The sequence below is a fragment of the Pan troglodytes genome, chromosome 8, assembly GCF_028858775.2.
Source record: "Pan troglodytes isolate AG18354 chromosome 8, NHGRI_mPanTro3-v2.0_pri, whole genome shotgun sequence".
Taxonomy (NCBI): domain Eukaryota; kingdom Metazoa; phylum Chordata; class Mammalia; order Primates; family Hominidae; genus Pan; species Pan troglodytes.
Window position 1 is genome coordinate 32,086,994 of NC_072406.2, and position 23,194 is coordinate 32,110,187.

The 23,194-nt window shown below is 36.8% G+C and overlaps 1 protein-coding gene across 1 annotated transcript in view; it reads left to right on the plus strand.

Moving 5' to 3' along the window:
- Nucleotides 1-1,298: 1,298 nt before the first annotated feature.
- Nucleotides 1,299-23,194, plus strand: part of MALRD1 (MAM and LDL receptor class A domain containing 1) — a 631,174-nt gene continuing 609,278 nt past the window's right edge. The window contains 5 exon segments of the mRNA XM_063780496.1: nt 1,299-1,393; nt 12,447-12,616; nt 13,548-13,694; nt 17,212-17,378; nt 22,859-22,951. Coding sequence (XP_063636566.1) covers nt 1,299-1,393; nt 12,447-12,616; nt 13,548-13,694; nt 17,212-17,378; nt 22,859-22,951 — 672 coding nt within the window.

Below are 23,194 nucleotides of genomic sequence, written 5' to 3' on the forward strand. Positions count from 1 at the left end.
AGATATAAATTTCTCTCTATCTTTGTCTCTGGGAACCAAAGCCATTTCCCTACTTACCCATGAACTATATACTGGGACAAAGACCAAGTAGATGGGCCATCATATATATTCAGAAGACAAATGTCAGATGTGTAGTAAGTATTTACAAAGACTCTATAAAATCACTACAGAAGTACAAAAGCAATCGTAGTACAAGTGAGATTTCAGAAAGATGAATATTCAAAGGAAAATTGTGATCCAATAGAAAAACATGAGCATTTTCAATTTTTAAGGTAATTGTTCTAGACATCATTATAACCATAATGTATTTGAGGTGGTGTGGAGAAGAAATTTACTAAAGAAGAGGCATCAATAAATGTTAAGACTCATTTATTGTCTGAGCCTTTCAAATGAATATGACATTTATATAACATGACAAGCTTTGGGACTGGAGAGGAGGACTTTGAAATCTAAGACTGAAGTTATCAATGCATATGGAAAGTAGACCTACACGTATGACAGAGGGCAATAAGCTGAATATCATGAACCAAGATGTTTGCACACTTTCAAAGATAAATACTTGTGTTGAAGCAACATTGGGGATTTAGATGAACAGCAACCCTATTTTTAGGCTTTGCCTTTTATGGGGCATTGCAAACAATGTCATCTCCTGGGAATGCTGCAAAGGAAGTAGTTTTCTCATGGAGAAAGCCAGGATTCAGATGAGGTCACCTGGTATGTTCTTTGAAGATGAGGACACAGAGAGTTGTTTCTGTTTTTGTTTTTCAAGTAAAATAAGGATTGAGGACATATTTACATTTTTGGGAGGAAAACACAGCAGCATGAAGATTAATAATAGAGGAAAAACATAAAGCATTATGGGATGAGATTGGCACTTGGCTGGGGCTGCACTTTGTAAATGGCAGAAATGTGAGAGATTGTAAAATTAAGTAGCATTAAATTGCCAAATGGGACTCTCTAGCCAAGTTCAGGCACTGTCATAACAGACTAAACCTAGTTAATCATCAGAATCACATCGGGGAGTGATTGATTCTGGGCTTCACTCCAGTGATAGATGGGAATCACTGTAAATGGAGCCTGAATTTTAAATAAGATTCTCAGGATTTTTTTTTTTTTTTTTTATGAAGCCAGTAGAGCTCAGGCTTAAAAACAGGACTAGCATTTGGGAACCACAAGGTCTGGTATCCTGCTGATGATTGTACTTGGGGCAGAGTCCCAGCTAACTAGAATGAGTAGTTTTAGTCTCATGCAATCCTGGTGGTGGTGGTTGGGGCAGGGGTGGAGGGAGCATCGGAGACATGCCGTTCAGCATCTTCTGGACATCGTCATCAGAAAATCCTATACCTATGGAGGATAGGGATAGGGATTCTTGGATTTGGATGCAAGAAAACAGGCAAGTTTGCTTAAAGCACTTAAGGAAATGGAGGAGATAATTATGGAATAGGTTCATCACCCCCAGTACTGTTAGAGTCGGGGACCAAGGAATTTATTTTTTTGTATCTGCCTTACTACCTTACGCTTGTCACTTTGTGGCTATAAGATGACCGTTAAAGGCCTGTACATCTCAAATTTTGGGCAGGAAGAAGGTAGAAATAAGAAGGGGCAATGTTTTTGGCCGTATCATTGGCTTGACTATTTTATCTGGATAACTTTAGTTGCTAGGCAGGCTAACAAAACTGAATATTTAGCTTTTAGCCTTTGGAATAGAGGTAAGTAAGGAGAACAAATTTATGAGTGGAATAAGCAAATATATTTGCTACAGAAACTGAAAATCAACAATGTTTAGAAGTAAACTCCAACTTTCTTTCAAAATCTGTTCCCTCTCGTTCATTCCCTGTTTTAGTCATTGGCAGTTGTTTTCTCTCACTCAAAAAGTTAAGAGTAATTTTTACATATTCTTCTCTTTTTTTCACCTTTATATCAATTTGGCTAAAAAATATTATGGAGGGAATGTCCTACCTTATTTCTTAAATTTTCTCCTCTTATTTATTACTACTATTTATCCAACCCTGACTTTGTTCCAGCCCACATTTTTTTTCCCCTATGGGATATTTTTTTTCTTCCAATTTTAATGTATTCTACTCAACAATCTACTTCCAACAGATTATACTTTATAAGAGACACCTATGGCCAGGTCTCCACTTCTCATAGATCCATCAATAAGTCTTACTGCCTCCAGGACAGAATTCAAATATTTTATCATGATATTAGCTCCTCACGATACTGCTCTTTTTCAGTAGTCCAATGTCCTCCTTCACAATTCCCCCAAGAATCCCATACTCTGGTCAAAACAAATTACTTGTGAGTTCAGCAACACAGTGTCCTCTAATTCTTGGGTATTATGCAAACCTCTTTTCCTCTGCCCGAAAGCCTCATTCCATGACTTTTCTTTTTCTTCTTCTTCTCATTTTTCCTCTCCTTCATCCTCTCCCTATCCTCCCCACCTTCTCTTCCCTCTTTTCTCCCCATTCCTCTCCCCTCTGTCCTCCTCCTACATTTCTTCTCCCTCCTTCCTCCACCTCCCTTGCCTTCTTCCTCTCCTTTCCTTTTTCTTCCTTCTTCTCCCTTCTGCCTTCTTTGTTCCTTCCTTTTCTTTCTTTCTTTCTTTCTTTCTTTCTTTCTTTCTTTCTTTCTTTCTTTCTTTCTTTCTTTCTTTCTTTCCTTTGTTTTTGATATGTCCTTCCACCATTTATGCTCAGGTTTCTGAGCAAAAGTTTCTTGTGAGTTGAGGTTTCTTGTGCAGGGAATTTTCCCTTATAGACTATCCCTCCACATTGCCACTACCACCCCCTACACACACACACACACACACAGACACACACACACAGACACACGTGTATTGATTTATCTCCATGACTAAATTCTAAGTGCCTTGAGGCATAGTTCCTACCCTGTCTAATTCATTTGTGGACCCTAGAACAGAACAAGCACTTAATAAATATAGATTGACCAAATGATTGAACAAAGAACATGTGCAGTTATTCAAATGCCAAATATTTGAGATTTTGGATTATTTCTTCTTCCTTGTGAGATACATATGCTCTATTCCATAAAAAAGCAGATTTAAATAAAATATCAAGGGAAGATGTTTTTAACAGTACTTACATTTGTGCTAAGAATATTATATTATTTCTAGGTTTTTGTTTTAGTATGAAAAATGAAGCTAAGTCCTCAAACTATATAATGAGGCTTTATTGAAGAAGAATTAATCTGGGCCAAGCATTTCCCATATTTTAATAGACATACAGGTACTTTTGCCATATTATAACAGAAATATTGTATTTAGAAATGAGTGGACTTAAAGAAAATGAGTGGACTTAAGTTCTAACATAGCTGTCTTGTGGTAAGTCTTTTTGGTTTATAGAAATGATTGTTTAGGAGGCTGAGGTGGACCAGATCACTTGAGGTCAGGAGTTCAAGACCAGCCTGGCCAACATGGTGAAACCCCATCTCTACTAAAAATACAAAAATTAGCTGGGCATGATGGCGTGCCGCTGTAATCCCAGCTACTCCAGAGGGTTGAACCTGGGAGGTGGAGGTTGCAGTGAGCTGAGATGGCACCACTGCACTCCAGCCTGGGTGACAAAAAAAGACTCTGTCCTGGAAAAAAAAATGATATTTAGATTTCCTAAAAGACTTCTTTTCACATACGTGGGCCACTATGCACCTGCCCTACACACCCCAGGGCTAGTATATTAGTCTATTATGGCTGCCATAACAAAGTACCTCAGACTGTGTTACTCAAACAATAGAAATTTATTTTTTCTTGATTATTGAGGCCAGACATCCAAGTTCAAAATGTCAGCAGGATTGATTGAGTTTTGTGTCCTTTCTTCTTGGCTTATAGATGGCTGTTTTCTCCCTGTGTCTTCACATGGTCATTCTATACCTGACTATGACCTAAACTCTAGTTTAAGTACACCAGCCATATTGGATTAGGGCCACCCTGGTTACCTCATTTTACCTTAGTTAGCTCTATAAAGGCTGTATTTCCAATACAGTCACTTTCAGTAGTACTTTGGGTTAACACTTCAACATAGGAATTTTGGGAGGCATGATTTAGCCCATAATAACCAAGTTCCAGACAACTAGAAACAGCTTCTATGTTCTAGGGCCTGCTGACATTAAAACTAGCCAGTCCTAGGCTTGCTTACCCTGCCTCCCCTGCTTCTTCTCCTAGAAACGAGAAGAAAGTTTCTTACCTACATTTCACTCCTCTTCCTCTGCCTCCTGACTGACGCTGGGACTTTCCCACGTGCTCCCTCTTCTTGGAGAGGAGGTGTCTAGAGACACCGAAGAGGAGGTCTATACTCTGGGTGACCAAATAATCTGTATAACAGACCCCCATGACACGAATTTACCTATATAACAAACCCACATATGTACCCCGAAGTTAAAATAAAAGCTTTTTTTTAAAAGTAAAAAACAACTCATAGAGCTGAATACTGGAAAATAGGAACTTTACCATATGTAAATTTATAAATAAATTTGAAAATGAAATGACCAACTTTTAAAGTTGAAAAATTCTGAGATGAGGAAGTTTATAATATATGGCTTATTTATTATACCGTTATTTATGAAAATGAAACTATTATTTTACCATATATATTTCTCTTTACTATAAAAATATATCATGAAGTCAGGAGGTCGAGACCAACCCGGGCAACATGGTGAAACCCTGTATCTACTAAAAATATAAAAATTAGCCAGGTGTGGTGGCACATACCTGTAATCCCAGCTACTGGGGAGGCTGAGATGGGAGAATCGCTTGAACCCAGGAGGCAGAGGTTGCAGTGAGCTGAGATCACGGCACTGTACTCCAGCCTGGGTGACAGGGTGAGATCCCATCTCAAACAAAAGAAAAAAGAAAAAAATACATATAAGCTATTTTATTTATAAAACTGCTTAGTATTAGGTATGTTCACAGTTTCTGAACACTTTGCAAATTGGACAATAAAACTAATTTTTAATATGAAAGAAATTGTTTAGCCTATTTCCAGATTTTCAAACAATACCGTTCTAACCTCTGCCCCTTCCAAGATATGAAATTTTATTGTACATTTATTGAAAAGAGGATCACTTTAGATTTTACCAAAGTAGCTAGTATGAAAAAAAAATCAAGCCTTGCTATTGTGATTAAATAAGAACATGTTTAATCACTGATTCTTGAATAACACTGATTCTTAAAGAAACAGCTGATTATAATTTTGTATAACGATTTCATGCTGTGGCTCACAATCAGAATATTTTGAATATTCTGTGAATATTTTTAGATTGGTTTCTCAGGACTTTGCCTAAGTCTCATTTGTAAAGCCCTCAAATATACCAGTCATCCCTTTATTAGAATCTGAATGATGCATATATATTATCCAGTTAAATAACTAAGGACCTTTTTTATTTTAGTAGCTTCCAGTTCTCTTTTAAGAGACAGTAACTGTTCCTTCCTTGAAATCCACTACAAATAAGGATAACTGACACATTGTCTAAAACCTCTGGAGTAAAAACTGGATGTCAATTATAACTTTTACCACAATGGCCTTGAGACTTGGACTTCATTTTCTACCCTCTGAGAGAGTCTGGACAATTTCATTTAATCTGTTTGTGCAAGATAAGATTGGAAGGATGGCAGGCCCTAGACATGTGACTTCAGTGGTACAGACACCTTGAAATGGTTGGCAAAGCCTTATTCCACTAATCATGTATCATTGACGGAGGATTTGAAAACCCCTAAAATAATATTGTACTGCCAGATTGTGGTACAATGTAAGAATAAGAGAAAGAGAGTTGGGCACAGCGGCTCACACCTGTAATCTCAGCACTTTGGGAGGCTGAGGTGGGCAGATCACCTGAGGTCAGGAGTTCGAGACCAGCCTCAACCTGGCCAACATGACAAAACCCTATCTCTACTAAAAATACAAAAATTAGCCAGGCGTGGTCGTGGACCCCTGTAGTCCCAGCTACTGGGGAGGCTGAGGCAGGAGAATCGCTTGAACCTGAGAGGCAGAGGTTGCAGTGAGCCGAGATTGTGCCACTGCACTCCAGCCTGGGCAACAGAGTGAGACTCTGTCTCAAAAAAAAAAAAAAAAAAAAGAAAGAAAGAAAGAAAGAAAGAGTGAGAGGAGAGAGGGAAGAAGGGAGAATTAATATGAGTATAAATAACTGACATCTTTAAATAGCTTTGAGCTCTGGGATTGAATGCACTAAAATAAAAATAGCTGTCCAGATTTATTAATTGACAATTTATGCATACCAGGCCAAAATACTTACTCATATACCACTGGTTTTATGGTTGTAAATTCCAGTTTTCAGGCCAAAGGTAGTTAAAGTGGTAGACACTGGTGAAAGAAATGTAATACATTTGACAAAAGCTACGTTTTTAATTCCATGCAATTTGTACTCAACTGTTTTGCTATTTTTGTTTATAGTGCTTCTGCGTTTTTTTTTTTGTCTTGTGTAAATAGTGATGAATTAGAGATAATATGCAACATTTAACTGAACTATGGCCAATATTTAGTTATGTAGCTCTAGGGACAGAAGATTTGTAGCTATTATATGAATCTACAAAAATTACAGTTTTAATTGTTTCATGGTAATCGTTATTGTGCAATCTTAGCTTCATTTATTGCCAACATTCCCTTAATTGCATATGCAGCTTTGTTTTCAGTGCATCTTACATTCAAGAGGATTTGCATATTCATCATTTGTAAACTCCCATTATGAGAAACCAGATTGTGGATGCATTCATAAATCATTTCCATAACCAATTGCTTCAGTTTTATCACAAATAAAAGTGAACATGATGTATATTGAGTCTACAATGTTTTAAAATTTTTCATCAGGTTGTTCTTAGGCCATTTATTCATTTATCAAACAAGTATACATTGAGCACCTATTATGCCAATAAGTTTTTTAGATAGTCGTGTGATAGCAGTGAAAAAGCAAATAGTAATCATTGCGTTCACCAAGCTCACAATTTAGTCAGGGAGAAAAATGATACTAAGCAAATAAATAAAAAATATAGTTTATGTCAAGTGGTGATATTTGCTATGGAGAACAGTAAAACAAAAAACTGTGATAAGAAGTTCTAGAAATGAGGATGAGATGGTGATGTTTAAATAGTCAGTATGGTCACATTAAAACATATAATCTGAGAAAAATAGCCAAACAATAGAGGAAATAAGCCATGTGAATATTACATATGTTGACAAAAAGAGTCAAGCTCTGTAAAATATTAAAAGAGATTTATTCTGAGCCAAACATGAGTGATCAATGGCTCATGACACAGTCCTCAGGAGATCCTGAGAACAGGTGCCCAAGGTAGTTGGGCTACAAGTTGGTTTTACACAATTTGGGGAGACATAAAATATCAATCAATGAATGCAAGATGTACATTGGTTGAGTTTAGAAAGGCAGAACAACTGGAAGAGGGGGCTTCCAGGTCATAGGTAGATTTATAGATTTTCTGGTTGACCATTGGTTGAGTTATTATCTGAAGACCTGGAATCAATAGAAAGTAATGTCTAGGTTACAATAAGAGCTCGTAGAGACCAAGGTTTTACCATGTAGATGAAGCCTCCAGATAGCAAGCTTCAGAGAAAATAGACTGTAGATGTTTCTTATCATACTTAGTTTGTTCTACCAGTAATTGCAAAAGGGAGGAGGGTATAATGAGGCATGTCTGGCTTCACTTTCCCATCATGGCCTGAACTAGTTTTACAGGTTAACTTCGGAATGTCTGTAGATGAGAGGAGGAGTCCATTCAGATGGTTGGGGGCTTAGGATTTAATTTTTTTATTTATATATCCAGCTATAAATGCAGAGGCCTTGAGGAAAGAGGCTTTGGTTTATATGAGGAAGGTCATAGTAAGGCATTGATGTTTACTTCATGTAGGATGAAAACCCATGGAAGGGCTTTAAGCAGAGGAGACATGATCTGACCCTCAAGATTATAGTGGAGCAGGGACAAGGACAGAAAGACAAATTAAGAAGTTACTAAGATGATCAGGAAAGAGATGATGTTTCCTGAGCCAGAGTTGGTAGTAGTAGTGGAGGTCGTAAGATGTAGTTGGATTCTGGATGTGTTTTATTGATAATGCAGAAATTTGCTGATGGATTGCATGTTTGGTGAGAGAGAGAGAAAGAGATGAGTCTTGGAAGACCCCAAATTTCTCGCCTTAACTAGAAGGATGGAGTTTCATTAACTGGGATAAGAAAGGCTGTGGGAAGAGAAAGTTTACGTTGAGAAAAATCAGAAGTTTATTGAGATAGTAACCGCCCAAGGGGTTCACCTTGCCAGCTGCCTGGGCAGAGCCAATTCATCAAGATGGGAATTGCAATAGAGAAAGAGTAATTCATGCAGAGCCGGCTATGTGGGAGACTGGAGTTATATTATCACGCAAATCAGTCTCGCTGAGCATTCAGGGATCAGAGTTTTTAAGGATAACTTGGTGGGTGGGGGGAAGCCAGTGAGCCAGGAGTGCTGACTGGTCAGAGATGAAATCATAGGAAGTCGGAGCTGTCTTCTTGTGCTCAGTCGGTTCCTGGGTTGAGGCCACAAGATCAGATGAGCCAATTGATTGACCTGGATGGTGCCAGTTGATCCATCAAGTGCAGGTTCTGTGAAATATGTCAAGCACTGATCTTAGAAGCAGTTTAGGGAGGGTCAGAATCTTGTAGCCTCCAGCTGCATGACTCCTAAACTATAATTTCTATTCTTGTGGCTAATGTTAGTCCTACAAAGGCAATCTAGTCCCCAGACAAGAAAGAGGTCTGCTTTGGGAAAGGGCTGTTACCATCCTTGTTTAAACTATAAACTAAGTTCCTCCCAAAGTTAGTCCAGTCTCCACCCAGGAATGAGCAAGGACAGCTTGGAAGTTAGAAGCAAGATGGAGTCGATTAAATTAGATCTCTTTCACTGTCTCAGTCATACTTTTGCAAAGGTGGTTTCAAGATTTAGACCTATTTCTGTGACCCGAGGGAAGAGGCTTAAGTCAGTATCAGGATACTGCTGGAGTGTAGAGTTGGAGTCCACAAAAATTTTGGGCCTGAGGTATAATTTTATGAGTCCCCAGCATTTAGGAAAGGGTTTAATAGCATGTTACTAGGTGATATTAACAAGGTTGTGGGTGTGTAGAGAGGAGAAGAGATGGAGGGACTGAGCTTCCAGGCAGTCTCATGTTGAGCAGATGAGGGAAAACCACAAGAGAGACTGAGAAAAAAAATAGGTGGTAACACAATCAGAAAACCAGAAAAGAGTTTTATGCAAAAGCCTGGTGAAGAAAATATTTCAAGAACAAGGGAGGGATCAGCTCTGTCCAATATTACTGATATGTCAAATATGTTGATGAAAAAATTAAATATGAGATTTAGCAATATAGAGGTCAATCTCGATATATGCAGTTTCAGGGGAGTGGTAAAGGTGATGAAAAAACAAACAAACAAATAAGGAATAAAATACTGATCCATGCTACAACATGGATGAACCTCAAAAACATTTTGCTGAGTGAAAGGAACCAAGCACAAAGGCTACAGCCTGCATGATTCCATTTATGTGAAATAGCAGAGTCGGCAAATCCATAGAGATAGAAAGCAGATGTAGTGGCTGTCAGGGTAGGGGGGAGAAGAGAGAATGGTGAAGTGACTGATGGGTACAAGTGATGAAAATGTCTTGGAATTAGGTAGTTTGATGATTGCACAACATTTCAAATTTAATAAAAGCCACTGACTTGTACACTTTTTTGTTGTAGTTGTTGAAGCAGAGTTTCGCTCTAGTTGCCCAAGCTGGAGTGCAGTGGCACGATCTCAGTTCACTGCAACCCTGCCTCCCGGGTTCAATTGATTCTCCTGTCTCAGCCTCCTGAGTAGCTGGGACTACAGGCATGCAACACCACACCTGGCTAATTTTTGTATTTTTAGTAGAGACGGAGTTTCGCCATGTTGGCCAGGCTGATCTTGAACTCCTGACTTCAGGTGATCCATCTGCCTCAGCCTCCCAAAATGCTGGGATTACAGGCATGAGCCACTGTGCCCTGCCTTTTTTTTTTTTTTTTTTTTTTGAGTTGGACTCTCACTCTGTTGCCCAGGCTAAAGTGCAGTGGTGCGATCTCGGCTCCCTGCAACCTCCGCCTCCTGGGTTCAAGCAATTCTCCTGCCTCAGATTTCCTAGCTGGGATTACACGCGTGTGCCACCATGCCTTGCTAATTTTTGTATTTTTAGTAGAGATGGGGTTTCACCATGTTGGCCAGGCTGGTCTCGAACTCCTGAACTCAAGTGATCCACCTGCCTCGGCCTCCCAAGTGCTGGGATTACAGTTGTGAGCCACTGTGCCCAGCCTACTTGTACACTTTAAAATAGATAAAATGGAAATGGTTAATGCTATGTTTTGTGAAGTGTATCTCAATTAAAAAAACTGTTATTGACATAGATTCAAGAGAGAATAGGAGGGGAAAGAACTGGTGTTTGAGTCAGTGTGAGAATAGGCAGAACTTTGAGAAGTTAGTTGGAGAAGGTTGTCGGATCAGGAGAATGTTTTTCTAAGATGGATGAAGTTTTGGCCATTTAGGTCCTGAAGGAAATGATCTTGTAGGGAAAGAGAACACATCGTTGTAAATGAGAGGAGAGGAAATTGGCAGCATGATTCCTTAAATAGCCGAGCAGAGATGAAATTTCTGTCTAAATGGAAGGCGTCATCCAGAGAAGGGCATGGAGAGTTGACCCGCTCCTACAGGGGGCAAAGCGTGTGGACAGCTGGCCAGTGAGATTGATGATGCGACTTGTAAAGTTTTCTTCTGATTTCTCTCATTTTCCCAATGAAATGTGAAGCAAGGTGGTGAGCTGAGAATGACAATAGGGAAGGAAGAGCTGGAAGTTAAAAGAGGGAATAGAAAGCTTTGAATAGTTGTCTAGGAATGCAGAAAAGGAAAGAATGAGGGTCACCCTGATGCCAATGGAGTGAGTAGTCATGAATACGAAGTCATTTCAGTCTGCATGATTGTGGACAAAGTGAAATCTGCATGATTTCTTCACTCATTCAGCTGCACAGATACAGGCTAGAGTAAGTGAAGGGATTTATTTTCTAGAGTTTTTGCCATGAGAGTATGGAGAAGTATGAGCATGGCCAGGGAGTGATTGCTTGTCTGACATCTCTAATAAAGGAAATGAAGACAAGATAGGTGAGGGAAATAACTGAAAATAATTTAGGATCCTGGGCTTGTAGAAGCTGGCGCAGCTGAAATATTGTTAGAGTAGAGATATGAAAAGAAGTGAGCTGGACAGATAGGGATGATGGTTGGTGAGTGGACCACTTGAAATGAAGACAAGGAAACGTTATCATCATTAGTAATGGTAATACTTCTTTTGAAGAGTGGTGGCAAAGGTTGTTTTTCATCAAAGTTCTCCTTCAAAGTCATCAATAAGAAGAGATCAAGAAACTGAGAAGCAAATAAAAGTGAATATTTACATGACAGAGAATGACAGTGAGCTCAGAGCTAGAATCTTCAGGGGTTGAGGGGCAGGGCATCCTCAGGGCTCACCTACAGTGTCTGTAGGTGATTGTAACAAGCTGGAACAGTGAGGGGTGCCATTTGACATGAGAGTCAAAGCTTGGGTATTTAGGAAGGTCAGAGGGAGAATTGTCTGCAAGTGGTATGGGCAGAAAGGACTCCTAGTCTACCTTCAAGTCTTATATTGGGGGGCTTGGGGAAAAGAAAACAAAAACACAGGCACAATTTTTTTTTTTTTGAGATGGAGTCTCGCTCTGTCACCCAGGGTGGAGTGAAGTGGCGTGACCTTTGCTCACTGCAACCTCCACCTCCTGGGTTCAAGCAATTCTCCTGCCTCAGCCTCCCTAGTAGCTGGGATTATGGATGCATGCCACCACGCCCAGATAATTTTTGTATTTTTAATAGAGACGGGGTTTCACCATGTTGGCCAGGCTCATCTTGAACTCCTGACCTCAGGTGATCCACCCTCCTTGGCCTCCCAAAGGCCAGCCCATGCCTGGGATTACAGGTGTGAGCCACCATGGCCGGCCAACAGACACAATTTGGGAAGGCTCCAGAGAAAGCAGTTCCAGGGAAGATCCACCTTCCACATTTAAGGGGCACCATATCTTGTATTGGACACATGTACAACTGTCCTTCAAATAGTAGACTCTGAGTTCCAACATTAGGGCAATTTTTTTACTCCTATGAAGGATTGGCTTTGGGGCTTGCCTGTCATTATGGAGATATGATTAAAATTCTGAAACATTGGCATAGTTGTTTTGTTCTGTTTTTCTCTGTCTCTATTTGAGTGGTGTGTGTGTGTGTGTGTGTGTGTGAGAGAGAGAGAGAGAGAGAGAGAGAGAGAGAGAGAGAGAGAGAGAGAGATAGGGTTACCTAAAGGGTGATGATACCATAAAGAGAAATTGGTTACAGAGTGCTTTGTAGAATGAATATTAACATTAAAGCAAAATACTTGAGTCTTTCCAGTTGCACCTGCATTTCACTTCTTGCCAATCTTTAAATTTAACAGATGGAATTTTACTGTGTCAAGAAGCATTGAATGCTGAGCGGGAGCTATGTCATCCAGATACAGATCTCTGCAGATTTGATGCTACCGATGAAGAGTTGAGATGTAAGTGTTAAATTGAGATATTCACTTTTCTGGTATATATGCAATATGTGAGACTCAGAGACCACTCACAGGAAAGTGCACACGCCAACCTTTGTTGACATTAATGTCCTAGTTTTAGCTGGAGTGTTATTGGGAGGCTGTGGTGGTTTATACTAAATACATCAATTTAAGGCGATGTCATTTTGTGAAACAAACTAAAGCCATTGTGGAATGATATGCAATGTTTCTTCTATAAAATTTCAGTGTGATTATGAATAGTAAATAATTTAAACTAACTAATCTAATCCCATAAAGTAGGTAAGGTAAAATATAAAGCCATTTTAAAAATTGTTGACTGGGTATGGTGGCTCATGCCTGTAATCCCAGCACTTTGGGAGGCCGGGATGAGAGGATTGCTTGAGGCCAAGAGCTCAAAATTAGCCTGGGCAATATAGCAAGATGTCATCTCTACCAAAAAAAAAAAAAAAAAAAAGAATTACCTGAGCATGGTGGCATGCACCTGTGGTCCTAGCTACTTGGGAGGCTGAGGCTGGAAGATTGCTTGAGCCCAGGAGTTTGAGGCTACAGTGGGCTATGATTGCAACACTGCATTTGGCCTGGGTGGCAGAACAAGACCCTGTCTCTTAAAAAAATTAAAACATATTGTGACTGAAGTGGTGACACATACAACAAAAACTAGGAATCTCCTTTTTTTATGGCAATGGGTCACATTTGAGAGGATATTGTACATGTGGGTCAACTGAGAAATTTTTGCAAAATGGAGTTGCTGGTACACTCTAAGGCTTATTGAATCCCAACTTCCAGATATAAATTAGTGTGTGCTGATGTGTATGTGTGTATATAAGCCTTTTGGTTGATTACAACACATAACTTGGTTAAGCAGCCACTCTAGCAGACTAATAGTCCACCAAGATCTTTTTCTCCCGTTTAGTGTGTCAGGCCTGTGGGTTTGAATTTGACATGTGTGAGTGGACGTCGGAAGCATCTGCTGGCCAAATTTCCTGGATGCGCACAAAAGCGAGAGAGATCCCTGCATTCGAATCCACACCTCAGCAGGATCAAGGAGGTGATGATGAAGGTAGAAAAAAAAATAATATCTTTTATGTATTACTTTCAGAATTCTGCTTTATGGTGACTAGTTATAAGACATTACATAGGAGGCCTTGGTGAATATACTGAGTATATTTTATTGAAAATACATTCTGCCATAGGAGCTGAAGGTGAAAATAACAATTATGTTTCCAACAGTGTAAAACAAGAATTATACTAGGTTAACAATATTTTTTAAGTTTTATTATTTCCTTCAGGATTTATTATCGTGTGAACAAAAAGTATTAAAAGACTTTTTTTTTTTTTTTTTTTTTGAGACAGAGTCTCACTCTGTCACCCAGGCTGGAATGCAGTGGTGAGATCTCGGCTCACTGCAACCCCCGCCTCCTGGGTTCAAGTGATTCTCCTGTCTCAGCCTCCCAAGTAGCTGGGACTACAGGCACGTGCTACCATGCCTGGCTAATTTTTGAATTTTTAGTAGAGACAGGAATTCACCATGTTGGCCAGGCTGGTATCAAACTCCTGACCTCAAGTGATCCACCCACCTTAGCCTCCTGAAGTGCTGAGATTACAGGTGTGAGCCATCATGCCCAGCCAAGTCGGCCAGCTCTTTCTTTCTTTCTTTCTTTCTTTCTTTCTTTCTTTCTTTCTTTCTTTCTTTCTTTCTTTCTTTCTTTCTCTCTCTCTCTTTCCTTCCTTCCTTCCTTCCTTCCTTCCTTCCTTCCTTCCATCCATGCTTCCTTCCTTCCTTCTTTCTTTCTTTCTCTCTTTCTTTCAACACTGCTCTGTTGTCAATGAGTTTCTTCCTCTTGCTAACATATTAATTTGTATTTTCTGTTTACTTTTATTCTTTTTGCTTTTTTTTCTTTCTTCTTTTCTTGGAGGGGTGAGTATTGTTACATTTTTATTTTTATTTTTTTCACTGATCTGGAAGCTTTAATTTGTATATCTTATTGTTATGACTATTCTTAATTTTTAGGGTATATTCTTTATATGAAATTTCTTTAACAAAACCTAAAGCGCTCTAGTATTTCTGCCTTCTTGAACATGAGAAAGACCAAACTATCATTTAATTATTTTTTGGTCCTGAGTTACAGTTGAACATTTTAAAGAGTTTTAAAGTCAATATCTTGTTATGATACTTGTAATTAGTAAGTTTATATATTTCATTATTTTTCTTACTCACCATTGTTTTTTAGATTTTATGCTTTCCTTCTTGGTTCCCTTATCCCCTTGCAAAGGTTGACTCTTTAATCAATTTTTCTTTTATTTAGAAAAGATCTGTGGTGATGAGCTCCCATAGTACCTGTAAACTTAAAATGTTTTAAAATTGTTCTCACTTCAAAATAATAATCTATCTGGTCATACAATTTTAGAATTTTTTTTTTTTAAATTTCTAAGTACAGGGTGATTTTCCCTCTTTAGCTCCTGATATGTGCTGTAGTGACGGAGAAGTCTGAGTGCATGTAATGGTTTTTAGTTTAATGCAGATTTTAAAAATGTTTCTTTATCTTTGTTATTTGAAAATTTCAGTATGATGAGTGCAGGAATGAGTATATGTTTAATTTTTAATGCTCAGAATGCACATATATCATCACTTGCAGAAATTATGTTATTCTATTCAAGTAATTCTCTCTTACTCCCTCTAATCTTTTCATCTTGAGTTTCTATTAAACACAACTAATGTTCACACTCCACAACCTGACTCCTCCTTTTTATTTTCTATATAATTTACTCTATTTTGAGTTACATTTCAGGGCTTCTGGTACATGAATTTTCTCTTTGACACTATGGCCAGTCTAGGTTATATTCTGCCTATTGGGCATTTAATTTAAAGTCTTAATTTATTTTTGTTTTAAGTGTATACTTGCTCATATTTTCTTATTTATTTCCTAGTGTATCTTAATATGTTTTTAATAGAATGTATTAGAATTGCATGAAATTTAATTTCTTTTTTGTACAATTTATAAATGTAATTCGTTTTTGCTGTCTTTAGCATTATATTTATATATTTTACTGTGCAGATTATTATTTTTTATTTTTTTATTTTTTGGGCGTAGCAGTAATATTATTATTATGGTTATTTATTTTATTTAAGTTCCAGGCTACGTGTGCAGGATGTGCAGGTTTGTTACATAAGTAAACATGTGCTGTGGTGGTTGGCTGCACCTGTCAACCCATTACCTAGGTATTAAGACCAGCGTGCATTAGCTATTTATCCCAATGATCTCCCTCCCCTCACCCCTCAACAGGCCCCAGTGTGTGTTGTTCCCCTTCCCTGTGTCTGTGTTCAAGTTGTTCAGCTCCCACATGTAAGTGAGAACATGTGGTGCTTGGCTTTCTGTTCCAGCATTAGTTTGCTCAGGATAATGGCTTCCAGCCCCATCCATGCTCCTGCAAAGGACATGATCTCATTCCTTTTTATGGATGCATAGTATTCCATGGTGTATATGTACCACATTTCCTTTATCCAGTCTATCATTGATGGGCATTTGGGTTGATTCCATGTCTTTGCTATTGTGAATAGTGTACAGACTATTTTTAAAAAGATTAATAGACTTTACTTTTTAGAATTACTCTTTTCAAACTGCTTTTTGCCTTGCAGGTGCCTTGTAATTTTTTGTTGAAAGTCAGACATGATTTACTGTGCAAAAGACATTAATGTAAATAGTGTAAGCTTTTACATTACGTTTATCCAGTTAAGGATCATATTATGCTTAGTATTTGCTGTAGCTGTAAATATGTGAGGCTAAAATTTGGTCTCATGTTCTTGTTTTTGTCTTTCTTGTTGTATTTGGGTTTCCTTAGAGACTTCTTTTTAAATAAATGTCAGAGACGTGCAGCAGTTTCAGTAGCATGAAGAAGCATTTCAGACTTTCTTTTTGAAAATGAAGTTGTAAAATTATAGAAATCTTTTTATAAATCTGTGTTGTCATTGTTATTAAGTTCAAGAACAGCTCCAACTGGTTTTAAATATCAGATGGGGAAAAATTTATATACAATATCTTTATGTAAAACAAAATTCATAGGTGACATTTAAAAGGACTGTAGATATCTCATACCTCTATGTGGCTTGGTAAGAAAGAAGACATTTTAAGTTGTATTCCCTAAAACTATAAAGGATTTTCTACAAAAAGTAAATCAAAAAATCATCCAGAGGGGCAAGAATTCTGGGAAGGATGAAGAGAAATTCTTGATTAAAAAAGGATTGAATTGTGATATTTAAAAGAAAATGACAATAATTTGGTGGTATAGCAATTTGTATATGTAGGTTTCTTTTACAGGAATCTTGAATTTTTACAAAAGGGTGTTATCAAATTTTGATTATAGAAATTAGGAGATTTCTCTACATATTGGAAATGATATATAAAAATGAAAACCTGTTATTTGTAGTTGATGTAATCATTTGAAAACACTCTATCCTTTTAAGTAAAATATTTGTGTTTTAAGTCTGGTTTTGAAAACTTCAGAAATGTGATAGTTTTAGTCAGACAGAAAGAAGCTAATGTTTTCCTAAATTGCTTCTTTTTTCTTTTATCTTTCAGGTTATTATGTATGGGTAGGCGCTAAGCATGCTTTCACTCTTAACCATTTAGACAGCAGGGCTTACCTAAATAGCTCTGTGTGTCATTGCCTGGGCAAGAGCTGTCATCTTCAATTCTATTATGCAATGGAAAGCAGTGTCCTGAGAGTAAGACTGTATAATAATAAGGTAAGAAGAAAGTTGCATTTATTTCAAATTCATTGAATCAATGAAGTTTCTAACTCTTGGCAACTTGTGTTTCGATTTCTCAGTTGCGCATAGGCTTTTATTCTTTAACTTGACTTTATTTGGTATACTTTTAAAAAGATTGATTAAGAAACTAGGATAGGGGACACTCTCATGTACAAAAGTTAATGTGATAACTTGCCCAATATTATTTCATAAAGTTTTCAAAATTCATGGAAGTATATTAAAGAAACTATAGATCTAATAAAAATGGGATAGCTGAGATTCTGTATTGTGAGCTCTGTATTGAAGCTCTGATGTGATCTGTTTTGGACATTACATCTATATATCATTAGAACTATAAATATAATGGTTAAAACTTACTTGTTTGGGTAGCAGTAGACATAATTTTTAAGACTGGTAATAATTGATTAAATATTGAACAATGGCACACTGGGTAGAGTGAGTCCATTCTTCTTCTCTCTCCTTGTCCAATATGCTCAATGAGTTCTAAAGTGTAAAGCTGGGTGAGTACTCCAATTAGTATAACAGATAAAAACAAACTGACAGCTGATTCCATAGTATAGGAAAACACCCTGCTTTTTCTACTCTTACGCACTCAGCACTCCCAATATCTCACTTCTGACACCAGATGCATGTTTTTTTTCCAACACAGCAATTCAGTTCTCTAGTGGACACCAACTGAGTGTCCTTTGATTTGCCTCAATTCTGACACTGCTACGTGAAGATAGTACAGATTCCACAGGTTGAGGTCTCAGGCCCACAAGACTACCCCTACTTCAGATGTCAGCTTCCTATTGTGCCTCTTACCTACCAGCTATAAATTGGAGTTCCCATGACCCCCTTCTTAGGTTTGATAATTTGCTAGGATGGCTCACAGAATTCAGGAAAACACTTTACTCATGTTACCCATTTATTATTAAAAATGTAGATGAACAACCATATGGAAGAGATGAATAGGGCAAAGTATGTGGGAAGAGGGGTGGTGCTTCTCTTCCATGCATTCCCGGGTGTGCACCCTCTAGGAACCAAAATGCGTTCAGCAATCTAGAAGCTCTCTGAAACCTGTACTTCAGGAATTTGTATAGAGGATTTGTCACATAGGTATGATCATTTATTAGCTCAATCTCCAGCCCCTCTCTTCTTCCCCAAAGAGGTGGGGCTGAAAGTTCCAAGCTTCTAATCATAGCTTGATCTTTCTGGTGATGAGTCCCATAAGATTCTATTAACATCCCTACTGATTAGGAAATTAACAGGTTTTTGGGAACTATCTGCCAGAAACTGGAGATGAATAAATATATTCATAATAAATAATATATAATGTATAATTATATGTAATATAATATATAACAAATAATATATTTATTATTTTATGTATCCAGATTTATATGATTCACATAATTACATCTATATGTATGTGAGATATCTATAGATATATATCTCTACACATCAATATAGATATAAATATATGGATAGATAAATATGGATGTCATATATATATCACATATCTGTAGATATGTGGATGTGATTATATATATATATATATCTCCCCACACATCCATATACACACATATAGATATATAAAGTAATATACATATGTATATAAATTCTTTTTTAATTGAATGAGATATAATTTTCCTGGCATTCTGGAACTTGTTATGTTTTTGTGTTTTTTGCAATAGTACTTTGTAGTCACTGCCCTGCAATCTATTTAATATATTTCACTCCATTTGGTAAGGTGTGGGGGGAGGAAGAAAAGGGGACAACATCTCCCTATCCTTCCTGCAGCATTACAAACTGTCCAGATACGTGGGATCAATTTTACCAAAAAGGAAGAGAGAAAAAATTTAACTGTATCCATGTATGTTCCACCATTCATGCCTCAATATTTCAGTTGCTGTCACCTGTGCTGTTTGAACCAATCCCAGCAAGCCTCCATGCAATCTACAACATTCTATAATTTCCAACTCCTTCTTCAATAAAGGCATAGTAGAGAAATTCTAGAAATTTCGATGAGTTTAAATTATAGTTAAAATGGTTAAATTATATATGTGGGCCTATGGTAATGCTTTTCAGATGACAGATAATTAATTATTTCATTAAAATTGAATGAATTTTTAGCCTAAATTTAAGTGGAAATTTGTATTATAATATGGTCTAATCCTGAGGATTATTTTAATCTGCTCTGAAAATGAGTGATGTATTTTAAAAGTTTCAATGCATGTAGAAAGGAATTGTGTATTTAATTATGAATGTGAGTATGTACTGTGTATGTAATTATGAATGTGTATATGTATTATGTAATTATGAATGTGTGTATTTAGTATGTATGTAATTATGAATGTATATAGATTGGAATTACTGAAAATGAGCCATGCCATTCTTCTGGTGGCTTTAGAACCATACAAGAAAAGAGTGAAAACAAATTGGCTTCAAGTGTTACATCATATAAAAATGACGTTAGATACCACACATCATTAACTCTATTAATCAGTAATACAGTTATCAAGATTCTGTCTCTCATGTTATAAGAAAAGAAGTTAATCATAGGGAAATGATCTAGTGTATTAACCAGAACCAAATGAATGTACATCTTAGAGATTGTTGACTGATGTTTGATTTGTTAGTATCCTGTGAGGTGTCCTGTCTTTTCTGACACTATTTGCTATCCTCTATACATATGTTACTCACTGATGCAAAATCTGCATCAAAGTACATTTAAGTCCCAAGACAATGTTTTATCACACACTTAAAATGACTCCAAACAAACCTATCATTTAAAAAAGTAGCTCTTGATGAAAATGATGATTTACATCTTTCCATGAACAGAATGCTGTTGTATGTTGCGAACATCTATTACTCTATAAATGTGAGGAGGTAAGCCAAGAAATATCTAGCAAGAATGCTGAAGGTTGTTTTCTTTATTTCCAGAGGACATTAGAACTTGAGAAGTGAAAAACTCAGGTGAAGGCAAGTTGTTAAATAAAGAGTTCACTCTTTAGAATCAGCTCAAGTGTGTAGCAATTCTAGTTTGTACCATCTAACCATTCTTGGGTTAGATCTGCGTCCATGATCTATAAAATAATACTCATAGCAACAGACTACTTTTGTTCTGTGTAGGGTTTCCATGTAATTATTTACCAAGAAATTTACATGTAATTTTTCTTTACAACCAAATTTACTTGTAATTCTTTACCAAATTACATGGTCTTATTCCTAGATGCAATCAAAAGTAGTGAAACTCAACAACATTGACTTTGGTACCCTTGATTTCTTCACTGGAAGAGAAAAGCATAGACTGGCATCTCTAAGAGATAGAGTGTTAATAAATATGTTAAATATTTTTCTTGAAAGGTAAATCGGCATTATTGATCCTGGACCGGCGGAGCAAAGATATATTTTTAAAAAAATTATTTACTGATTTTAAGATAAAAGTAGAACATCACTTGAAAAGCTTTGCTGAGTTGGAGATTTCTTTTTTACATTAACACCTGTGAAAAGTAACTAGAAAGTGGAAGAGTAAGAACAGAAATAAAATGAAACCTGATTTCACTAAGAATAAATTCTTTTTACAAAGCATTGCTAGTGCCATCAGACTGGAAAATGTATAGAAAAATATAGATCTCATTCACTGTGTACTATGAACTTGGCTTATGAAAAACTATTTAAGTTTGGAAAGAACACTGCTCACTTTTCAAAAATGTAAGTGCACCCATCTTCAGGGGGAGCAGAGGGGAATCAATTAGTCACTGTGAAAAAAGAGCACAATAACTCTAAATTATTTTCATAAAATGAAAACGGGGGAAAGTGGTGAGTGCAATTTGCCAAGAGGTGTCACTAAAAGCATCTGTGTAGGGTGTAAGTGTTTTGATGCTAAATAACTGAAGTTGTGTAAGAAATAAGCAGAAGAAAAATTAGTTGCTTGTGTCAACTTTTTATAACTCCAGTTCATCCTGATCCGCCATGAAAGCTATCAGCCGAAAATATGTCCACCCCATGTGCTTCATTGTCTTGCGGAAATCTTCACAGTTGATATGAATAAGTAATGAAGTAAATTGTAATGGATTTAGACTATCTTCTGAAATATTTAGGTCTTGGAAATTTGGAGTAGGCATCTGAGAGTGCAGGACTAAGTTGAAAGTAGATTCATTTTTAGAAAATCTTGGGCATGCATAAAATATGTGAGGCTGAGTGAGGACACAAATATTGATATCACTTATCATTTGGATTAAAACAAGATGTTGCCTTTCAGGGCCGTTTTCTATCTCATGCTAGAAAGTGGGACAGAGCCAGGCTCAGAGCTCAACCTGAGACATAATTATGTCAATCTTCACATTTTTACCATATTGTTACCTAAAAATTCATGCATTCTATATGTAAACATTATGAACAATTTGGTCTATTTTTGGGAAGAAATGTGAATTTGAATGTCTAATAAAATGTAAATAAAAATAAGATTTCAGAGCATAAAAGCATCAACATAAATCATAAAGACCAATGCCATACATGCCGTAGACAAAATTTTGAGTACCTTATAGACTTTTTTATTTTATTTAGTTTTTTTGAGATGGATTCATGCTCTGTCACCCAGGCTGGAATGTAGTGGTGGCATCTTGGCTCACTGCAACCTGCGCCTCCCAGGTTCAAGTTATTCTCCTGCCTCAGCCTCCTGAGTAGCTGGGATTACAGGCACCCACCACCATGCCTGGCTAATTTTTGTATTTTTAGTAGATATGGAGTTTCACCATAGACTTTTATTGAGCTTCTTACATTCAATACATGTTTTGAATGCAGTAAAGGCTTGTTACTACACTCATAGCATGTAGTAACAATTTTACATAGATTTTGCAATCTGAAAAATGATCATTGTACAGGTACATAACATAGATTTCTCTAAAAGATGTAAATAGGCCTTTGATAGAATGACCAAATTAAGAATATAATTTTCAGAATGTAACTGTATTGTTTGGAACTTGGACCAAATGTTTCCACAGGAAAAAATATTTAGTATAAATTGAAATTGTGCAGAAAATGCATCTGACAACATTTTTAACCTTTATATTGTTTGCCTGTAATCTTTTTCTTTTCTAGTATCATGGCAATATTACAAAATGTAATAATGTTATTGAGATCAACATTGAAATTGCTGATCTTATTAACTGTTATTTAGAATTTTATTTTTGAAACGCAGTACTGTTTTTTAAAAGATTTCATCCAAATTTTTGTTCCATCCTAATACTGTTTATCTACAAAAAGCAGCTTTACTACATAAACATGCTTCATTTTCTTATTTTTTAATGATATTCAGCTTTTTCAATTTGACTACCAAGACTTTAGATTTCCTAGTACTTTATATCATACAGGTAAGGTAATACCTACTACAATGTAATTAAAAGAGCATGTATGTAAATGTGAAGATTAGAATATGGGTAATGAGTGATGTCTTTCTCTTCAAATCAAAGGAAGAAGAAATATTTTGGACATACAACATATCAACTCACAGCCAATGGGTGAAAGCAGATGTGTTAATACCAGAAGATCTGAAGACATTTAAGGTATGAAAGAAAAAAAAAGTATTTTTTTTATCATGGTTTAAGTTTTAGCTTTGCAGCAATAAATTGATCATGCACTGCTAAAGTTAAATTAGCATTTAAGTTAGGGATGCGTGCTTGTATATTTGGGGAGAGTGATTGCTTACTTTTTAAATTGTACCTTTTCCTTCTGAGACCAAATTTCCCATGGCGGGGGAAATAGAGTGTATCCACTCTTGTTCACAGCTTCCTCATTCTCCACAGCCT